The following is a 15,690-nucleotide window of genomic DNA, read 5'->3' on the forward strand; positions in this document are numbered from 1 at the left end:
CATACTGTTTAGTCTGGTCAACATGTATAGCTGACCTGACCTGTTGGTTTTTCTGGCTTTCTGACAACCTTCCTACCAGGCTGGATAATGTTAAGTTGTGGTTTGTATGTTGTTCTTTTCTAGGGTTCACAGAGTACTTTCACTTATTTAACAGCAAAAAAGGTATGTGGAAACAGAACTAGACATAATGGTTGGTGTAGCATAGTAATTTTTTCTGCTGTGAAAGGCTTGCATCATGTATGAACAAGTTACACAACCTGCCTCTGGCTCAGCATGTTTAAGGATCAAATTGAAGATATTAAAAGTTATGGCACGTGTCAGGTTCACACCAACAGAAACCACAACAAATGGAAAGAAGATATAGAAAATGCAAAAAGAAAAAAAAAGAAAGATCAGACATCTTACATGAGTGAAGTAACGTGACCAAAGGCAAAAAGGTTTCTGCTGGAAGTAACTAAGTAAGTTACAAGTGGGCAGACCACGCATTTCAAAACATTATGTTAGGTTTAGGTTTAGGTTAAATGCTTTGATGTTTTATGTAAGAAAACCAGATTTTTAAGTCACACACAGACACAGACACAGTATAATGTATCAACATCAACATTCCAGACCTGAATACAATACAAGACATGCTCTTGTTCTTTTGACTTCTGGTTGTCTGTGCTAGTTTGTCACAAATTTCACTTTTAATTAGAGGGGGATGAAAAGGAATTGGGAACTGATTCTGAATCGAATTGTGTCAACAAGCTTCATGAGATTCCCAAAGATTCACAGCTCTACTTCTAATGCTCCATCGTGGTGTCCTGCTGCTGTATCTGGAAGCTGAATTCGTATCACTGAACACACGCATGCACAATACCAGAGCTGAGTTTGCCAGAGTGCCTTTCCTGCCAACAGTGTCTTATTCCTACACACACACACACACACACACACACACACACACACACACACACACACACACACACACACACACACACACACACACACACACACACACACACACACACACACACACACACACACACACACACACACACACACACACACTCAGATATAAAGGGAGTTACAGAGCTGTGTCCTGTCTGTGTAACAGCGTTCCTGTGCTGTGTTGGCATTCAGATTGAGGCCATTACCATGCTGTTGAATACTGATATCAGACAACAGCTCTGCTCTGCTGTCAGCACTGCTCTCCACTGGCTGCCTGGTTAACTGCCTGACTAGCTCTCTGGTCATCTTGATCAAAAACCAACTACCCTCCTGTGCAAAAACGGACTACAGAGGCTGGTGGATGACGCTGTATTAAAACCTTGCCCTGACTAACTGATAAAGTGGCTGCCTGCCTGAATCTGGCCCGTGTCTTACAGTGGTATTAGCATTCACTGTTGCAGTGAGGCTGCAGCAGTGAAGATGGTAGGTTTTGCAATGGTGGCTTGGGATGACAGCGTATTGTCCAAAATAATGACTCTTTTAATGGTTATTGTTTTCATGTATGCCATATTTATTTAACATTTCAAGACAGAATTAAATCCAAAAACACGGTAAAACCCAGGTCTGATAGCTGCACCAATTGCCTTTCTACTCATGCAGGTATATGCCTATCCGTTCACACACAGTTAGTTTGTGTTCACTAACACTGACTGTTGGGGGGCACTTGTAGTCCAGCAGCAATGCTAAGGGTACTGGGAGTGGAGAAGGTCTATTTCAGTATATGTGGCCGCACCTGAAGCCTACAGCAATCTAGTGACTCATCTACTGTAGTGTGTGTGTGTGTGTGTGTGTGTGTGTGTGTTCGTGTTCTTATCATAAGCTAACAAGTAGACTGACATTACAATCTTTCACCCAATACAAACACAAAGTGATGTGAATTTGTACAATAAAACATTGAGGAAATTAATTAATTATTGTTGTGGCCGTACCAAGATTGTAACACCCAGGTCTGATAGCTACACAAATTTCCATACAAGTCCCTAAAACTGTTTGTCATGACCATAATCAAGAGTAACACCTAATTATATACCATTGCTACTAGATAAGTGAAGATGTGGAACGCATTACACCAAAACAAAACATGTAGCATGTAACTTTTCCACCTTACAGACTGGTCACTCCACAATTTGCTTCTTGGTCACTCTTGCACACAAACGCACACATGCATGTACACAGTAGTGGAGTAGCTATGCAAAGCACTGGCTCAAGGGCACATCAACATGTGGACAGGAGGAGCAGGGGATAAAACCGGCAACCCTGTGACTAATGGGCAACCCGCTCTACCTCCCGAGCCACAGTCAAAACAAATACAATCCACCTCGCCTAATCCTAATCTACACTGTGTAATTTATTTCGTCCCATCAATTTGTGCTGTCTTTGTTGTTTAAGTGCTTCACAAATTAGAGGTCACTTCATATTTGTTGCTGTGTTAACCTAACTGTAAAGCAGTTGCATGTCTAACTGGCTAAGGACAACAGGGCATTCAATAGCTCACAGTGATACTTTACACTCCTGCTGGTGTACAAAGCACAGCCTGGTGCCCTTATTCAGTGATTTCCGGGTTGAGACAGACCATTGCAGAATGAATATTACTTTTTTTTAGTTTCAAATAGTATTTTCAATTGAAAATAAAACCTGACAGTTTTAGCCAACATGCTGATTCACTGAATATTAGCAACAACAACACAACGGAGCAATCCAGGGTTGTTTCTCCATTCAACTTTGATTAAATTCTCAATCTTACATTTCTTGCCATTGATACTTTCAAGAGGTTCAGAATGAAAAGACAACAGCTGAGAAGTTCCAAATTAGCGATAGAGATAAATAAAGAACATAACTGACCATGGAAACCTGGTACAGTACGAAAAACACTACAAGTTTAAAATAACAAGGTTCGATCTCACCTGGCAGGAGGGATATTCCCACTGTGGAGGCCAGCACAGGCCTCTACTTGCTGACTGGTATTTACACCTGTTTAAACCATGAGGCTTTAAGCTGATAAGGCTCTTAAACCATTCATTCATTCATAGTATAATTAAAGTCTGGGTTTCCCCTGCATTCTTTTCACTTCTCAACTCTAAATCCTCTACAGAGCGCTGACCAAATGTGACAATGGCCTGCAGAGAAATGCTGCAGATCCTGATGTGAGGTATTGCATGGGGCATATAGGCCGCCAGCAGGGAAACAAGGAGGACAAGAGAAGACAAATTTAGCTCCAACATGGTATCACACATAGCTGCAGCATTGATGCAGCATTATGTACACTCAGTAGCAGACTAGTGATAAAGCAGGAAGCCATAAAATTCAACATTTTGCCTTCCAACTATCAGATGATAACCTGCTAATATGAATAAAAAAGCCACATGCTTCATAATTTGAGTAGCATCTTGCAATACGTGATACTGATATTTAATTTTTCTTGTAATGTTTAATAAAACCTGGTTGTAGTGAGGACACCAAGAGATCAGCGTCAGAGCTCTGTAGGTGGGGTTGACAACTGCAGTTCTGATGTGCCACAACTACGTCCTACAGAAGGATAAACCTGGTCTGATCCAGTCAACTGGCACATGTTTAGGTTTAGTGTACACACTTCTTGGATGAGTGAATGGCTGGCTGGATGACTCTAAGTGATACAGCTATACTGCAAAGATCTGCGAGTCCTAAATCTGGTTTAATCTGCTACACATCTGCCTGAGCACACCACTGACTGACGGACAGGCTGCTGAGAGGTTTCTGAGTGGTTGAGCGACAGGCTGGTTGGTTTAATGACAGTTACTGACAGAAATGTTACTGCCTCAAGCACAAGAAGCATTAAGTAGCATTTGAAGTTTTTACAACATGTTGACTGGTCAATACTGCAAAAGGTGTTAACAGAAGTGGTAGCTCAGCTCCATTCAGTGTCCCAATAAGTCATTATGCACAACATCATGATCTTGGAACTGGTGAATGAATGCAGAATGAATGCAGCCTTTATTGAGCTGAATAGTAGTTCAGGTTATACTACAACATATGGTTTGTTCATCTGATTAAATGAAGTTGAAATGGTTCATCCAATCACCTAGCATCAATGTGCCAGATGGGTTCTATGTAACAATCTGTCACATCAGGTTAGTTTTCCATAACATTTCCATAACACCATAACATGTCAAAATCAAAAAGGTGTCTTTTACAGTTTTCTTATTTTCAACAAATCCACAAAAAGGCAAAAACCAACAATGTTTTCTGTGGTCTACCCTCTGTTTATAGCTTAATTTAAGTCTTTCTCTAAGACCACTGGCTCCTACTGAAGATCTAGTAAATGTTAAAAAAGAAGTGATTTTCTGAAAACAGCTGGTCACTGTAGTTTTTAGCAAGCATTACTAAAACAGGAGGAGGAGTACATTTGTTGAGGACTATCTCCAGTAGCACATCAATACACGTTTGGAAATTTTACAGCAGAAGTACCTTATATTCAATGTCTCCAGGTGGAGAAAGTTAACCAAAACAAAGTAAGGACTGTGAGAAACAACTTACGTCAAAAATATGTAACTTTTTGGTCCTCCAGCATGGTTGTATAGTTTTTGTCTCGTTTTCATGGACTGTAAACAAACTTCAGCTGGGCGTGACATATGGTTGCTAGCAGTGATGATAAAAAGAAAGAACTAAAAATGGAAAGTATGTGGTGATGGAGCTGGAAACTGTCGGAGTTCTGGAGTCTTGGCGACAAGAGCTTAAAGAAGAAGGAAGAAGTAAGCAACCATAAATGACACAGCACTGAGATCTCATCTGACAGTTTGTCTGAGAAACTTCTGACTGGTTGTCTGGTTGAATGGCTGGATCTCAGCACAGTGATTCTCAAACTGAGGTCCCAGGACCTTCAGGGTTAAGAGACAAGCAGCTGGGTCTGATCTGACCTTCCGATGATGGCTGCAGCTTAAATAAGAAAACACTTCATTATTTTCTCTAAGAGCCCTCCAGATAGTCATCCCACCAGCTGCGATCGTGTCAATTAGTTCTTCCTTCGTTCACAGTAGTCAGTGTCGAGGCAAGCGTCCCAGCGGGAGGCCCTGACATCAGCAGGCTACAGCACATAACGTGTAATCACAGCGCTACAGGTCTCAATCCTGAATCACGTTTCAGTCTGGCTGCAAAACAATAAAACTGACCAAACATAAAAGACATGACCTCATCATGATGTGATTTTCAAAGTGGCTCCAGTGGAGTCTGATGAGTGAGCATATGTCAGAGATCTAGTGATCCTTGGAATCAAAAAGTGCAGAATCTTCCACTTACAGGAGGAGTCAACCCTGCTTTGATGTGCAGAATGATAACATCAATAACAAAGCAATCTGCTGGATCACTGAGCAGACTGATTGGTTCATTAATCACCGGATGTGACCAATCACACCTGTTTCTCTCCAGTGCACAGTTATCACACACAGACGAGACAGAGGTGAAAACTGCTGAGCACAAAAAACATCAGAGTCAATGTGTGCAGTAAAACATTCTTTACAACAGTTTTCACTGACATTTTGTCTTATTTTCTTTTGGCTCCTGAGAGGTATTCTGATCAACACAATCTCAAATGACAATGCAAAACAATTGAGATGAAAGTGAAAAACTTGCATCAAACTATATCTCAACATGACATTAGAGCCAAGTGAAACTGTCATTTGGCTTATGAACAAACATAAACTGCAGACTCATGTGGTAATTAATGTTGTTACTGCATTTTTAGAGGAACCTGCAGTTATGAAGTATTGGTTAGGCAAGCCAGGTCTATGAAGGTCTTAATTCCTCTGCGTGCATGTGTGTGAGTGGGTGTGCGTTCGCAAGAAGAGAGTGAATACTAGCTAGAAAGTGAGACACTGCCCTTTAACAGTTTCCATAATTATAACTTATCTCCATAATTTGAAAGCAGAGTATTTTGCATTTGTGCATTGTTACCTACAAGAAGCCATCCTGTGTTTTGTAAACATAACATACATATTTATGTATGTAGTGTATTCATGCTGTGAAAATTATATACATGTAAATACTGAATATGGCCTACAACAAAATAAGAGCAAAAATTAAAATGGCCAATGTTGCATTTTCAAATACACATACAACACAAGCTAATATACACACTCTACACTGATGCCAATTCACCTGCAATAAGCCAGTATCAAGCAAAAATATTGCCGTTGTATTAAATAGGCTTTACTTCAAAATTAGGTAATGTTTTATAAAAATCCCTATTTTTTTCCGTGGACTGTTGATGAACATAAATGTCTTACTCATAACTGGCATAAAATCAAAAATAGTCAACAGTTTTTCAACAGCAAAAATATTGAGAAGCTTAATGAAGCATTGAAGCACATTAATGTGGCTATAACAGATTATTTTACAATAAAACCTGACAATATGACAATGTGAAGGTGGTTGTTCAAAGTGATAAACCTACTGAGAATATCACCTGAATCTGCAGCTCCTCTCAGTCTCACAAAGATTTATAGGGAGTTTCAGCTCATTGTTTAGCTGTCTGGCCAGTCACTTTATTTTTCTTGATCACCCTCAGTGCTCTCTTTGGGTCATATCTGGCCGCAACCAGCAGCTGTGTTCTGCTAAAAAGCTCTCAAAAAATAAGTTGAGGGCAGAAAGCCAGCCAATGGTGTGGCTTGTGTAGCTCACATGATGAATTACAGGAAATGACGGCATCTGCTTTATCTCTGGGTAAGTGTTTGAAACATGGTGGAGACAGAGAATAACTGTTCAACAGAGAAACACATGATTACAGGTTCTCATTTTTAAAAAGAAAAGTAATACACAGAAGAGCTTACTATCTGTTTTTTCTCCATTTTGGGCCCCCGATAAAGCTATTTTGAAGCTAATGCTTGATAAACCTAATGACTCTGACATAACATTAGGTATTTAAAAGTTAATACTTGATAAAGCTAACTCCCCTGACATAGCTATTTTAGAGCTAAGGTTTAATAAAGATAACAGCCCTGATGCAGCTTGATCCATCACAAAACAGAAGGTTCTAACATTAATTAGCTGAAATTAGGTCAAAGACATGCTGGGGTATAATATAACTTTCTGGAGTTTTTGGAATATTTCATACTACTAGTCAGAGACTGTCTAAAGTGAATCCCTTATTTCCTCACAACAGAAACTTGAGCAATATCTGAACAAACATATTAGCTACATGTCCCTTTTATATTCAGTGTACAGCTGCATCCCAAATGTCCATTTATTCATTCCTTTTGATGTCGTGGCCTTGTCTGTACTTGTCTTGCCAGCTGTTTGAAAGAGCATTGTACAATAAGACGAGAAATAAGTTTTGTTTGTTGAAACGCTGGAAATAATACAATTTTGCTGTTTTCTTTCTATTCAATTGATAATTGAGTCGTTAATTGCAGCACTGCTGATGTGCAAATAAGTTAACTGCTTGCTAACAAATTCGCCATATAAACTAAAAGGTGATGATATGTAAATGCTGTCTTCACAACTTGATTCTGGTGCCCTCAATTGGCCAAAAAGATCAGCTAAGAAAAGTTTGAAAAGAGAGACAATACACACAACAATACAAGTATTTGTACGGAACTGTTGGGTACAACGCTCTGAGACCCTGCACTGCAGCAGAAAACACAGGCTTTATGAACATGCTTAAAGTAATTGAGCCCTGTTACACAATTCCTCCATGAGCCCATTTCAGCTAGACTGTAATTTCTGCATTATACAAAATTTAAAAAAACAAAAAACAAATAGATAACCAATTGTTTGAAGCACCCACTGTTACTCTGATCACTGACGGCTGGATTGTGATCTTCTTTCACAGAAGCACAACAGCAGTCCATGTGCTGAAGACTAAACAGGAGTTGGTGCAGCTTCCTGTTCACAAACTCATCCAAGATGTACCAACTAGATGGAATTCAAGCCATGATAGGATCAAAAGATAGCTTGGGCAACAGACTGCCGTGTGTTCCACAATGACAGATAACACTGTGAAGAAAAATGTTAAAGGTATTGTGACTTTTTCCAAGAACAACACGAGACTGGCTGAGGATGTCGTCACAGTTCTGAAACCGCTGAAAACTGTGACAAATCTTATGCCAACTGCACAGGCACCACAGAGGCAACCACCTCCATAGGGACTCTGACAATAGACTTGGAGCTCTCAGCATCACCTGCACAAGAAAAGAACTCGGCCATGACTGAGCTGTTCTGAGAACTGTTCATAACCCAGGAGCCAAGCACCAAGTCGGTGGCCCAAATGGCAGAGGAGATGAACTTGTTCAGTTCATTGGACTGCTTTCTGCTGGATGCTGATCCACTGCAATGGTGGAAAACCCAGGAGAACTTAGACCCTCGTATTGCCATGCTGGCACATTCATCTTTTATAAAGGAGCTGTTTTTGGTTTATGTGCTGCAAAGAAGACATCCCAGACGATGGGTCAGGTATAGCTCCATTATTGTTCAAAGTCAAAAAGATCATTTTTAGTCTCATTACTTTGTTTTAACACATTAAATCAAGGAAATTTCTTTGCCATTTCTACTTTTTCACTGTATTGAAAAAGTACCAAACCGTGGCACCACTGTGTGAGCCTTGCGGAGGTCCACAAATTTTGGTCTCTGCTGATTTGACAAAGTGGCACAGAGTTTGAAGGTAGGCCTTAAATGTACATCCACAGGTAGACTTTCAGTTCCCGCAAAAGATGTCAATTATCAGAAGCTTTAAAGCCATGACATCAATTTCTGGAATTTTCCAAGCTGTTTAAAGTTAACGTTAACTTAGTGTATGTAAACGTCTGGCCCACTGGAATTGTGATTAAGTAAAATAATCTGTCTATAAATACTTGTTGGAAAAATTACTTGTGTCATGCACAAAGTCAATGTCCTAACCGACTGTCTGACTTTACTAAACTACATTTTCTTCACATGAAACTGTGGAGTGATTAAAAAAGTTTAATGACATCAACCAAGTGTGTGTGTGTGTGTGTGTGTGTGTGTGTGTGTGTATATATATATATATATATAAACTTCCAACTTTAACTGCATTTTCATTCAACACTAGTAATATATAGTGTTATATGATTGGCCACTTCAGCACTGCAAATTATTGACAGGGAGTCAGTGACCAGGTTCATTATAGAGAGAGTCACCTGACTCTGTTTATCAGCTCAACAAAAAAAACAGTACAGTGTACAGTGTGGCTCAGAAGAGCCTGTGATAGTAACAAAAACAAAGACAACTGATCCTCTGTCTGATCTCTTTCAATTCGAGATACACTGGCGAATCAGAAATGCCAATAAACCTGTGCATGTTAGTGTGTGTGTGTCTCTAGGCTGGTCAATCCATCCATGTGTGTGTGTTGTATCCCTGAAGAGAGGAAAGGATGACGCTACTGGTGTCTTTATAAATAGCTTATGCTGTGCGTAGTGCGCACAAACACACGCACCAGCACACACAGAGACATAGACACACACAGAGGGTATTTCAAAGTCCCTGCATGCCACATAGTTGGGTAATCCCATGGCTGTCTCAGCCTGTTCAACCTGTTCCACAGAGAAACTACAGACACACTTGAGCCGCACAACGGCAGATGCTACGACACACAGATCTGATCCTTCTGCTTCAGATGACAGGCTTGTGGATTTTAAAGAAATTGTAGGTGTTAGATTCCCAGACAAGGATTAAGTCTTAAATCTAGTCCTAGACTGGACTAAGAACATTCCTCAATGGATATCTGCTTGAATTTGTTTAGTCCAGGACTGTTTAACCCCTCTATGGAAAAATGAGCCCAACATGCTGCTTCTGTTCTGTTCATATAAGTAAAAAATATAAAGAAAATAAGAATTTTTAGTACATTCACAAGTTTCCGAATGATAGAAATTACAATTATACATCGACAAACTGTAGAAGACAGCGGTGCTGACAAGATTAGGGGATTTACAGAAAAGTTTGTTTTTATCTGTGAAATGAAATGGTGCAAATAAACAGTACATGTCTTCTGAATCAAAGCACTTAACAAAATTGGACCCTGCCTTTGAAACAAATGTGAAACAAATTTCCAATAAAATCACGTAAGATTCCTTACATTTTGTAACTGGATCTTTGAAATAGCTCATATTGATTATGGCATACATCCTAACCTTCATGGTTGTTAGAGTGGAACAGAAAACAATAACCAGGAAAATAAACAACAGTTTCTTTCTTTATGAATGGACAGTTCCAGTTTACCTTGACATGGATAAGAAGAACCAAATACTTGTTGTATTTTGTTCATTCAGGTTCACAGTGCACAATTACAGGCAGAGAGTGCACACGGAAGTCTCACAGGTATATTGTCAAATGGACAGGTTTTCAGGAGACTGTCTTTCAGCAGGAAACATAGTTTTGCAGGGGGTTGAATTTAAATCCACAATTGATCCAGACTTGACTTTGTTCTGCTTTTCTTCAGCTTTGCTATCATGAGGAACAACATCTGTGTCTTTCTACCCATAATCCCTTGAGTTTTGGGAACATTTCCTGTGCTCAATTGGGATTATGTATTACCCTCCAAGTACAGTGTTGGATATGTCTACAGGAGGCAACACTCCAGAGTCTGATGTTTCCACCCAAACATGCTTTATGTGAACACACCCTTAAACAAACTGAATCTGTTCAGGTCTGAGCAGAGTTCACACTCAGGAGAAAGCCTTGCTCCAGGGTGTATTAATGTAAAAAAAGGACACATTTGTTTGTGGCAGCACTGCTGGCAACTTTAACATGACTAAGAATCATTTTGAGGTGGCCATTTAGAGAGACATGGTCGATGAGGCTATCGTAGAGGCTGCTGGAGAATTTTGGATGATATACTTCTCAACTATTCAATTATGACTTTTCATCAGAAGACAAAACATATTTGTTGAAGGTACACCAAATCCAAGTCAAAGCTGAGGGGAAAATACAGTAACAAATCAGCTTGTCATTATAATCTCGTCTTACCTTGCCGGTCTTGTGGTCGAACCAGACCAGGGCATGATTCCTGGACAGAACTTTGCAGTCAAAGGTGGCATTATTCTGGGCCGGGCGACAACGAGCCACCGACCTGCCGATCTTGACCGGCTCATCCAGGTATACATGCCGCTCCTGGAATGGGTGCGAGTTGGGTCGGCAGGCGAACACGGCCAGCGCTGAAGGCATTGATTTTGGCTTGAGAGTATTACTCCAACCAGACACGAGGGACAGGTTTTCTTGATCCAGAGTGGCAGACTTCTGTTGCAATCCCCAATGAATAAACTACAATATCTGTGGCCTATATGTAGGCAGAACTGCTAGTCCTCCAAGCTTCTAGGCACTAGCTAATAAACATTGTCCACTGCACACAGCCCAGGCTGCACCGCTTTCCCACTTCGATTCAACAAGACTCCCCTGTGTTTCAAAAAAATTTAAATAAAAAACAGACCAACAAGTATAAAAAAGACAAGACATTCCCTTCACTGACTGTCCACCAAAGCTACATAACGACACTTACATCTGACAGCAGGCACTATGTACAGACCAGGGTGCCATTTGTCAAGACATACATGACTGAGTATAGCTCTGACAGTTTGGCAAACAGCCTCCCACGTCCATCAAACTACTCCAGCACTGAAGCAGGCGAGGGAAGCCAGCCGGCTACCACAGACTTGATCTTTGGTCCCCCAAGATAGCAACAGCTCGCGTCAATAATTGTGACTACTGATCGAATGAGTTACTCCAGGAAGCTGTCCATCTAAGTCTATTGAGAGCTGTTAACACTACTAGAAAGCGCGCAATAATTTGCTTAAGTCTTGTCCTGCAGAAAGCCAACAACGGACACACACCCCAATGTGCAGCACGCCACTCGGTTTACACAAGTTCGGCGTTTAGTAATGTGTCATCTGTAATTTATTTGTCATTTGTAACCTGTCATAATCTGGGTGACATTGTTGCCCTGATACAGGGAACCTTAGCTAACGTTAGCTACCTAATGTTACCACTCCCTCCAGAGAACACCTATAAAACGCAAACGACACCTAGCAAGACTGAACGCCAGAAACACCCTGAGTTATAATCAATTAAGGTTCGCCACCTAATGCAGCTCAGTCCCCCTCTTCGTCTGAATTAGTTGGTGCAGAGGCTTCAAAACACTCAGTCGGGATGAACGGGGGATTAGCAGGTCTTCTTGTGCAACTAAAATGCTAATTGGCTAGCTCGCTAGTGGACAGGCAAAGCGCTAACTCTTGGCCAACGTTTTCTGGCGTTGTACCAACAAGCTAGGCTAGGCTAGGCTAATGAGTGCTGACAAACTTATCATCATGGTCCTCAAATGTTTTCTACCCACCCTTCTCAACCAGTACCCTTACCGAATGGAGGCGGAATGCCATCCCTGTCTCCTGGAGCAAATAAAAGCAACAAGCAAGCCCGTCTTTTGGCTACTACGAAGCCCTGCAAGCGAGCGTTAGCATGAAGGTGGTGAGCTAGCGGTTAGGTGAGCTACCAAGCAGCTAGCCGGCTAACTGACAGTCAGGGCAGAAACAGACGCGGAAAAATCAGGGGAGTTTCTTGACTGCGGGTCCTCACGCATCACACCAGCCCGATTATCTTCCAGAAAAATCCTCGGTAAAAGCCACAAGTTGCGCTGCCGTCGTGTATCTCAGTTCAGGTCGTTTGCCGTGACGGTTATGAATTACAGCCGTCGCCTTCCTACAGTTTTCTGGAAGGAATCTAGAAGAAGTTGTCCTCCTCCGCAAGTCCCAGCCGCCATACTGTAACTAGAGAGCAGACAGGCAGGGTGCGTTCACTGCCCGAGTCACATCAACTCCACTCACCGCTGAGCTCATTAAATCACTTGACTGAAAAAAAAAAGATATATGATGTTGATTAAAGTTTTAAAACGGATACTATGGAAGCCAATTTCTGCCAGAGAAACAGGTGAAAAGGTGGAAATAATGAAAATGTCATAAATCAGAATCTTGAAATAGATAAATTATAATTTTGATATTGCGTCAAAACGATGATTTACTGTATCATAAGTTTTTTTTTGTCTTTCATAACATAACATCTAGTTTTTCTTTTCCATGGTAGGGTATACATATAGCCTTACCTGAATATTTGGTAAGTCAGCTCACATCTATTTTTTCCTTTGCATTCCACCTTAAAAAAAATATAGGCTGCAGCCTATATATAAAACTAGATGTTATGTCATAACATAACATCTAGTTTTTCTTTTCCATGGTAGGGTATACATATAGCCTTACCTGAATATTTGGTAAGTCAGCTCACATCTATTTTTTCCTTTGCATTCCACCATAAAAAAAAAATATAGGCTGCAGCCTATTTTGGTGAAAATGTAACTGAAATTAATGTTGTGTCTTCATGAAAAGCATAATACAATATACAGTTCCTTCTAAATTAACTGACAATATAACTGATTTTGGTCCATAATGCTAGATGTCAACAATATAAAGAATGCCCACTACTTAATAATTGATCGGCCTCTGTCATGAACAACAGAAAAACAGAAAACACATGGCATTTTTGGTTTTCTTAGAGCTACAAAAAGTTTGTATTACCATATGTAAACTATTTAGATGCATTCCAAGTGTCAAAGCAATGCTATAATATTAAAGGAATATTATTGTGATTTAAAGTAAGTTAACATCTCTATCTTAAGTACCTGTTGTTGTGTTACAGTACTACTGAGCAGACTGTTTGTAATACCACTACTGTAACTTTCCAATATCCCTTACAGTATATTAACAAGAACACCAAAGGGCAATATTTTACAGTTCCATCATGATTTCATCCTTGATTTATGTACTGGGACAGCAGGGTGGAGTGGGGCGACGTTGGAGGCGGATCAAATTCTGCTTATGGCTCCAGAAATGTTCCTGCTGTGTTCTGGTGAATCGACAGCTGAGACCAAATCAATGCTGGATGAGACGGTATAGAGCAGTCACGTAGGGGAGGATAAAACACCACAATGCAGTTCTGTGCAGAATTCAGTGACTGACTAAAGGTTTTCCCTCAAAATGGAGTTTTAAGATTCAAATTGTTGCCTTAGCACCACTAATGTGAAAACTGTTGTTTGCATTGTTTGTCTGTCAAGTAGAGAAATTCCTTGTCCAAGTCTGAAGAAGATGTACAAACATTTGATCTTTGGGCTTTTTTGACGAGAGTTAGAAAGTTGATATAACGATGCAGCAAATATGAAGCTAAAGTCAACAGACAGTTATCTTAGCATAGCACCAAAATTGGAAACAGGGGGAGCTGGCCAGTGATCATAAAATACACCTGCAAGCACCTCCAAAGCTCACTAATTAACACATTATATCTGGCTTATTTATTTCATACAAAAAGTTAAAACATTATCTTGTGGTTTTACAAAGGGTTATGTGGTGAACTATTTCTTGGCTTGGAATAGTAGTTTGGATTCTCCACTGGTTTCCTAGTAACCTTGCAGTCAGTGATGACAAGACTTCAGGAAGTTATTGCTTTAGAGGTGACGTTTGCACTGAGCTGCACTAGCTTTTTCCTCGTTTTCAGTCTTTCTATATGCTTCTTACATCAGACCTTCACAGCCTCAGAAGGTTGGTTGGTTCTCTCGGTCTCAAGAACACAAGTCTTGCACTTTTACTGTAACCTGGTTCTGGACTGGTCCACGTCTTGGTCATGGTCATGGTATTGATCCTGGGCCTAGTCCCTGCAGCCGTGTCCACCCCTCCTGCAGAGCGAGCGGAGGACCAGCTGTCACTGTGCTAACAGTCTAACTATTATTTGAGATTTAACAGCATCTTACTGTGTTTAGCTTCTTAGCCCAGTTTGACATCACAGCGTCGGTCACACAGAGGCTGTGTGTTGGTAACAAGCGATGTAAGCTCCATTAAAGACTCGCTTTTATCAGGACACAGTTTTATAAATGCTGTGGTTTGTTGCTCTGTTTGTTAATCTCACTTTATTTTCCATTTTCTTGTTCAGCTTCACATGAAGCAACGTTGTTTTCGTTTTGTTATTACATCAGACATTAGACGTATTTTGCATTTTAAAGTTCTAATGATTCAATGGGCAGTTGTGTTATCTTGAATAAAGCATTGTATTTAGTGTTTCTATTTCTATGAAACTATTTGACATTAAGGCTTTTTGCTTGCAACTAAATGATTCATATTTAATTCAGTATGCTAATGAGTCCTGAAACTGCTAAATAAAATTGAAAATTTGGTCATTTACAATTCCAGACAGCTGGCAAACTCCACCTGTTGGAGATCATGTCATATGATCTAAACATCCTAAACATATTTATATCTATTGACATATTATTTATTTATTTATTATTTGTTTAACATATGTTGATATATGCATGGATTATATTTGTACATGTTCTCTATGTTCAAGTTTATTTTGTCATTTGCACCATAAATGTCTTTTCTCTTATGACCAGGGTATAAAAACAGAAACATCAAAACCAGGCAGAACATATAGATAATATACAGAACTACACAGTTGTATTTAGCATCAGTTTATGGTATTAGTAATTCAGCAAATATTACTTACATTTCTCTAAATAAATCTGACTGATTTGCATCCTCAGACAACAGAAGCAATGGGTTTTTTTTCTTCTATCTGCTTGCCTATAATAAGGTGGATTTGTGTCACAACTTGGGTCAACGAGGGGTGCACTGCTTCCCTCTGTCTGCACCCCCACTCTTTTTCATCCATCTGCTTGCTCAGTGATGG

General features: G+C 40.1%; 1 protein-coding gene across 7 annotated transcripts in view; it reads right to left on the minus strand.

Moving 5' to 3' along the window:
- slmapa (sarcolemma associated protein a) overlaps positions 1 to 12,730 on the minus strand; it is a 60,502-nt gene extending 47,772 nt beyond the window's left edge. For all 7 annotated transcript variants that reach the window (XM_041945256.1, XM_041945264.1, XM_041945247.1 and 4 more), the window contains exon 1: positions 10,939 to 12,730. In XM_041945256.1, coding sequence (XP_041801190.1) covers positions 10,939 to 11,136 — 198 coding nt within the window. In that variant the 5' untranslated portion in view covers positions 11,137 to 12,730. The remainder of the gene's footprint in view (positions 1 to 10,938) is intronic.
- Between the last annotated feature and the right edge of the window lie 2,960 nt (positions 12,731 to 15,690).

The sequence above is a fragment of the Chelmon rostratus genome, chromosome 2 (genome assembly GCF_017976325.1).
Source record: "Chelmon rostratus isolate fCheRos1 chromosome 2, fCheRos1.pri, whole genome shotgun sequence".
In the NCBI taxonomy this organism is placed as follows: Eukaryota; Metazoa; Chordata; class Actinopteri; order Chaetodontiformes; family Chaetodontidae; genus Chelmon; species Chelmon rostratus.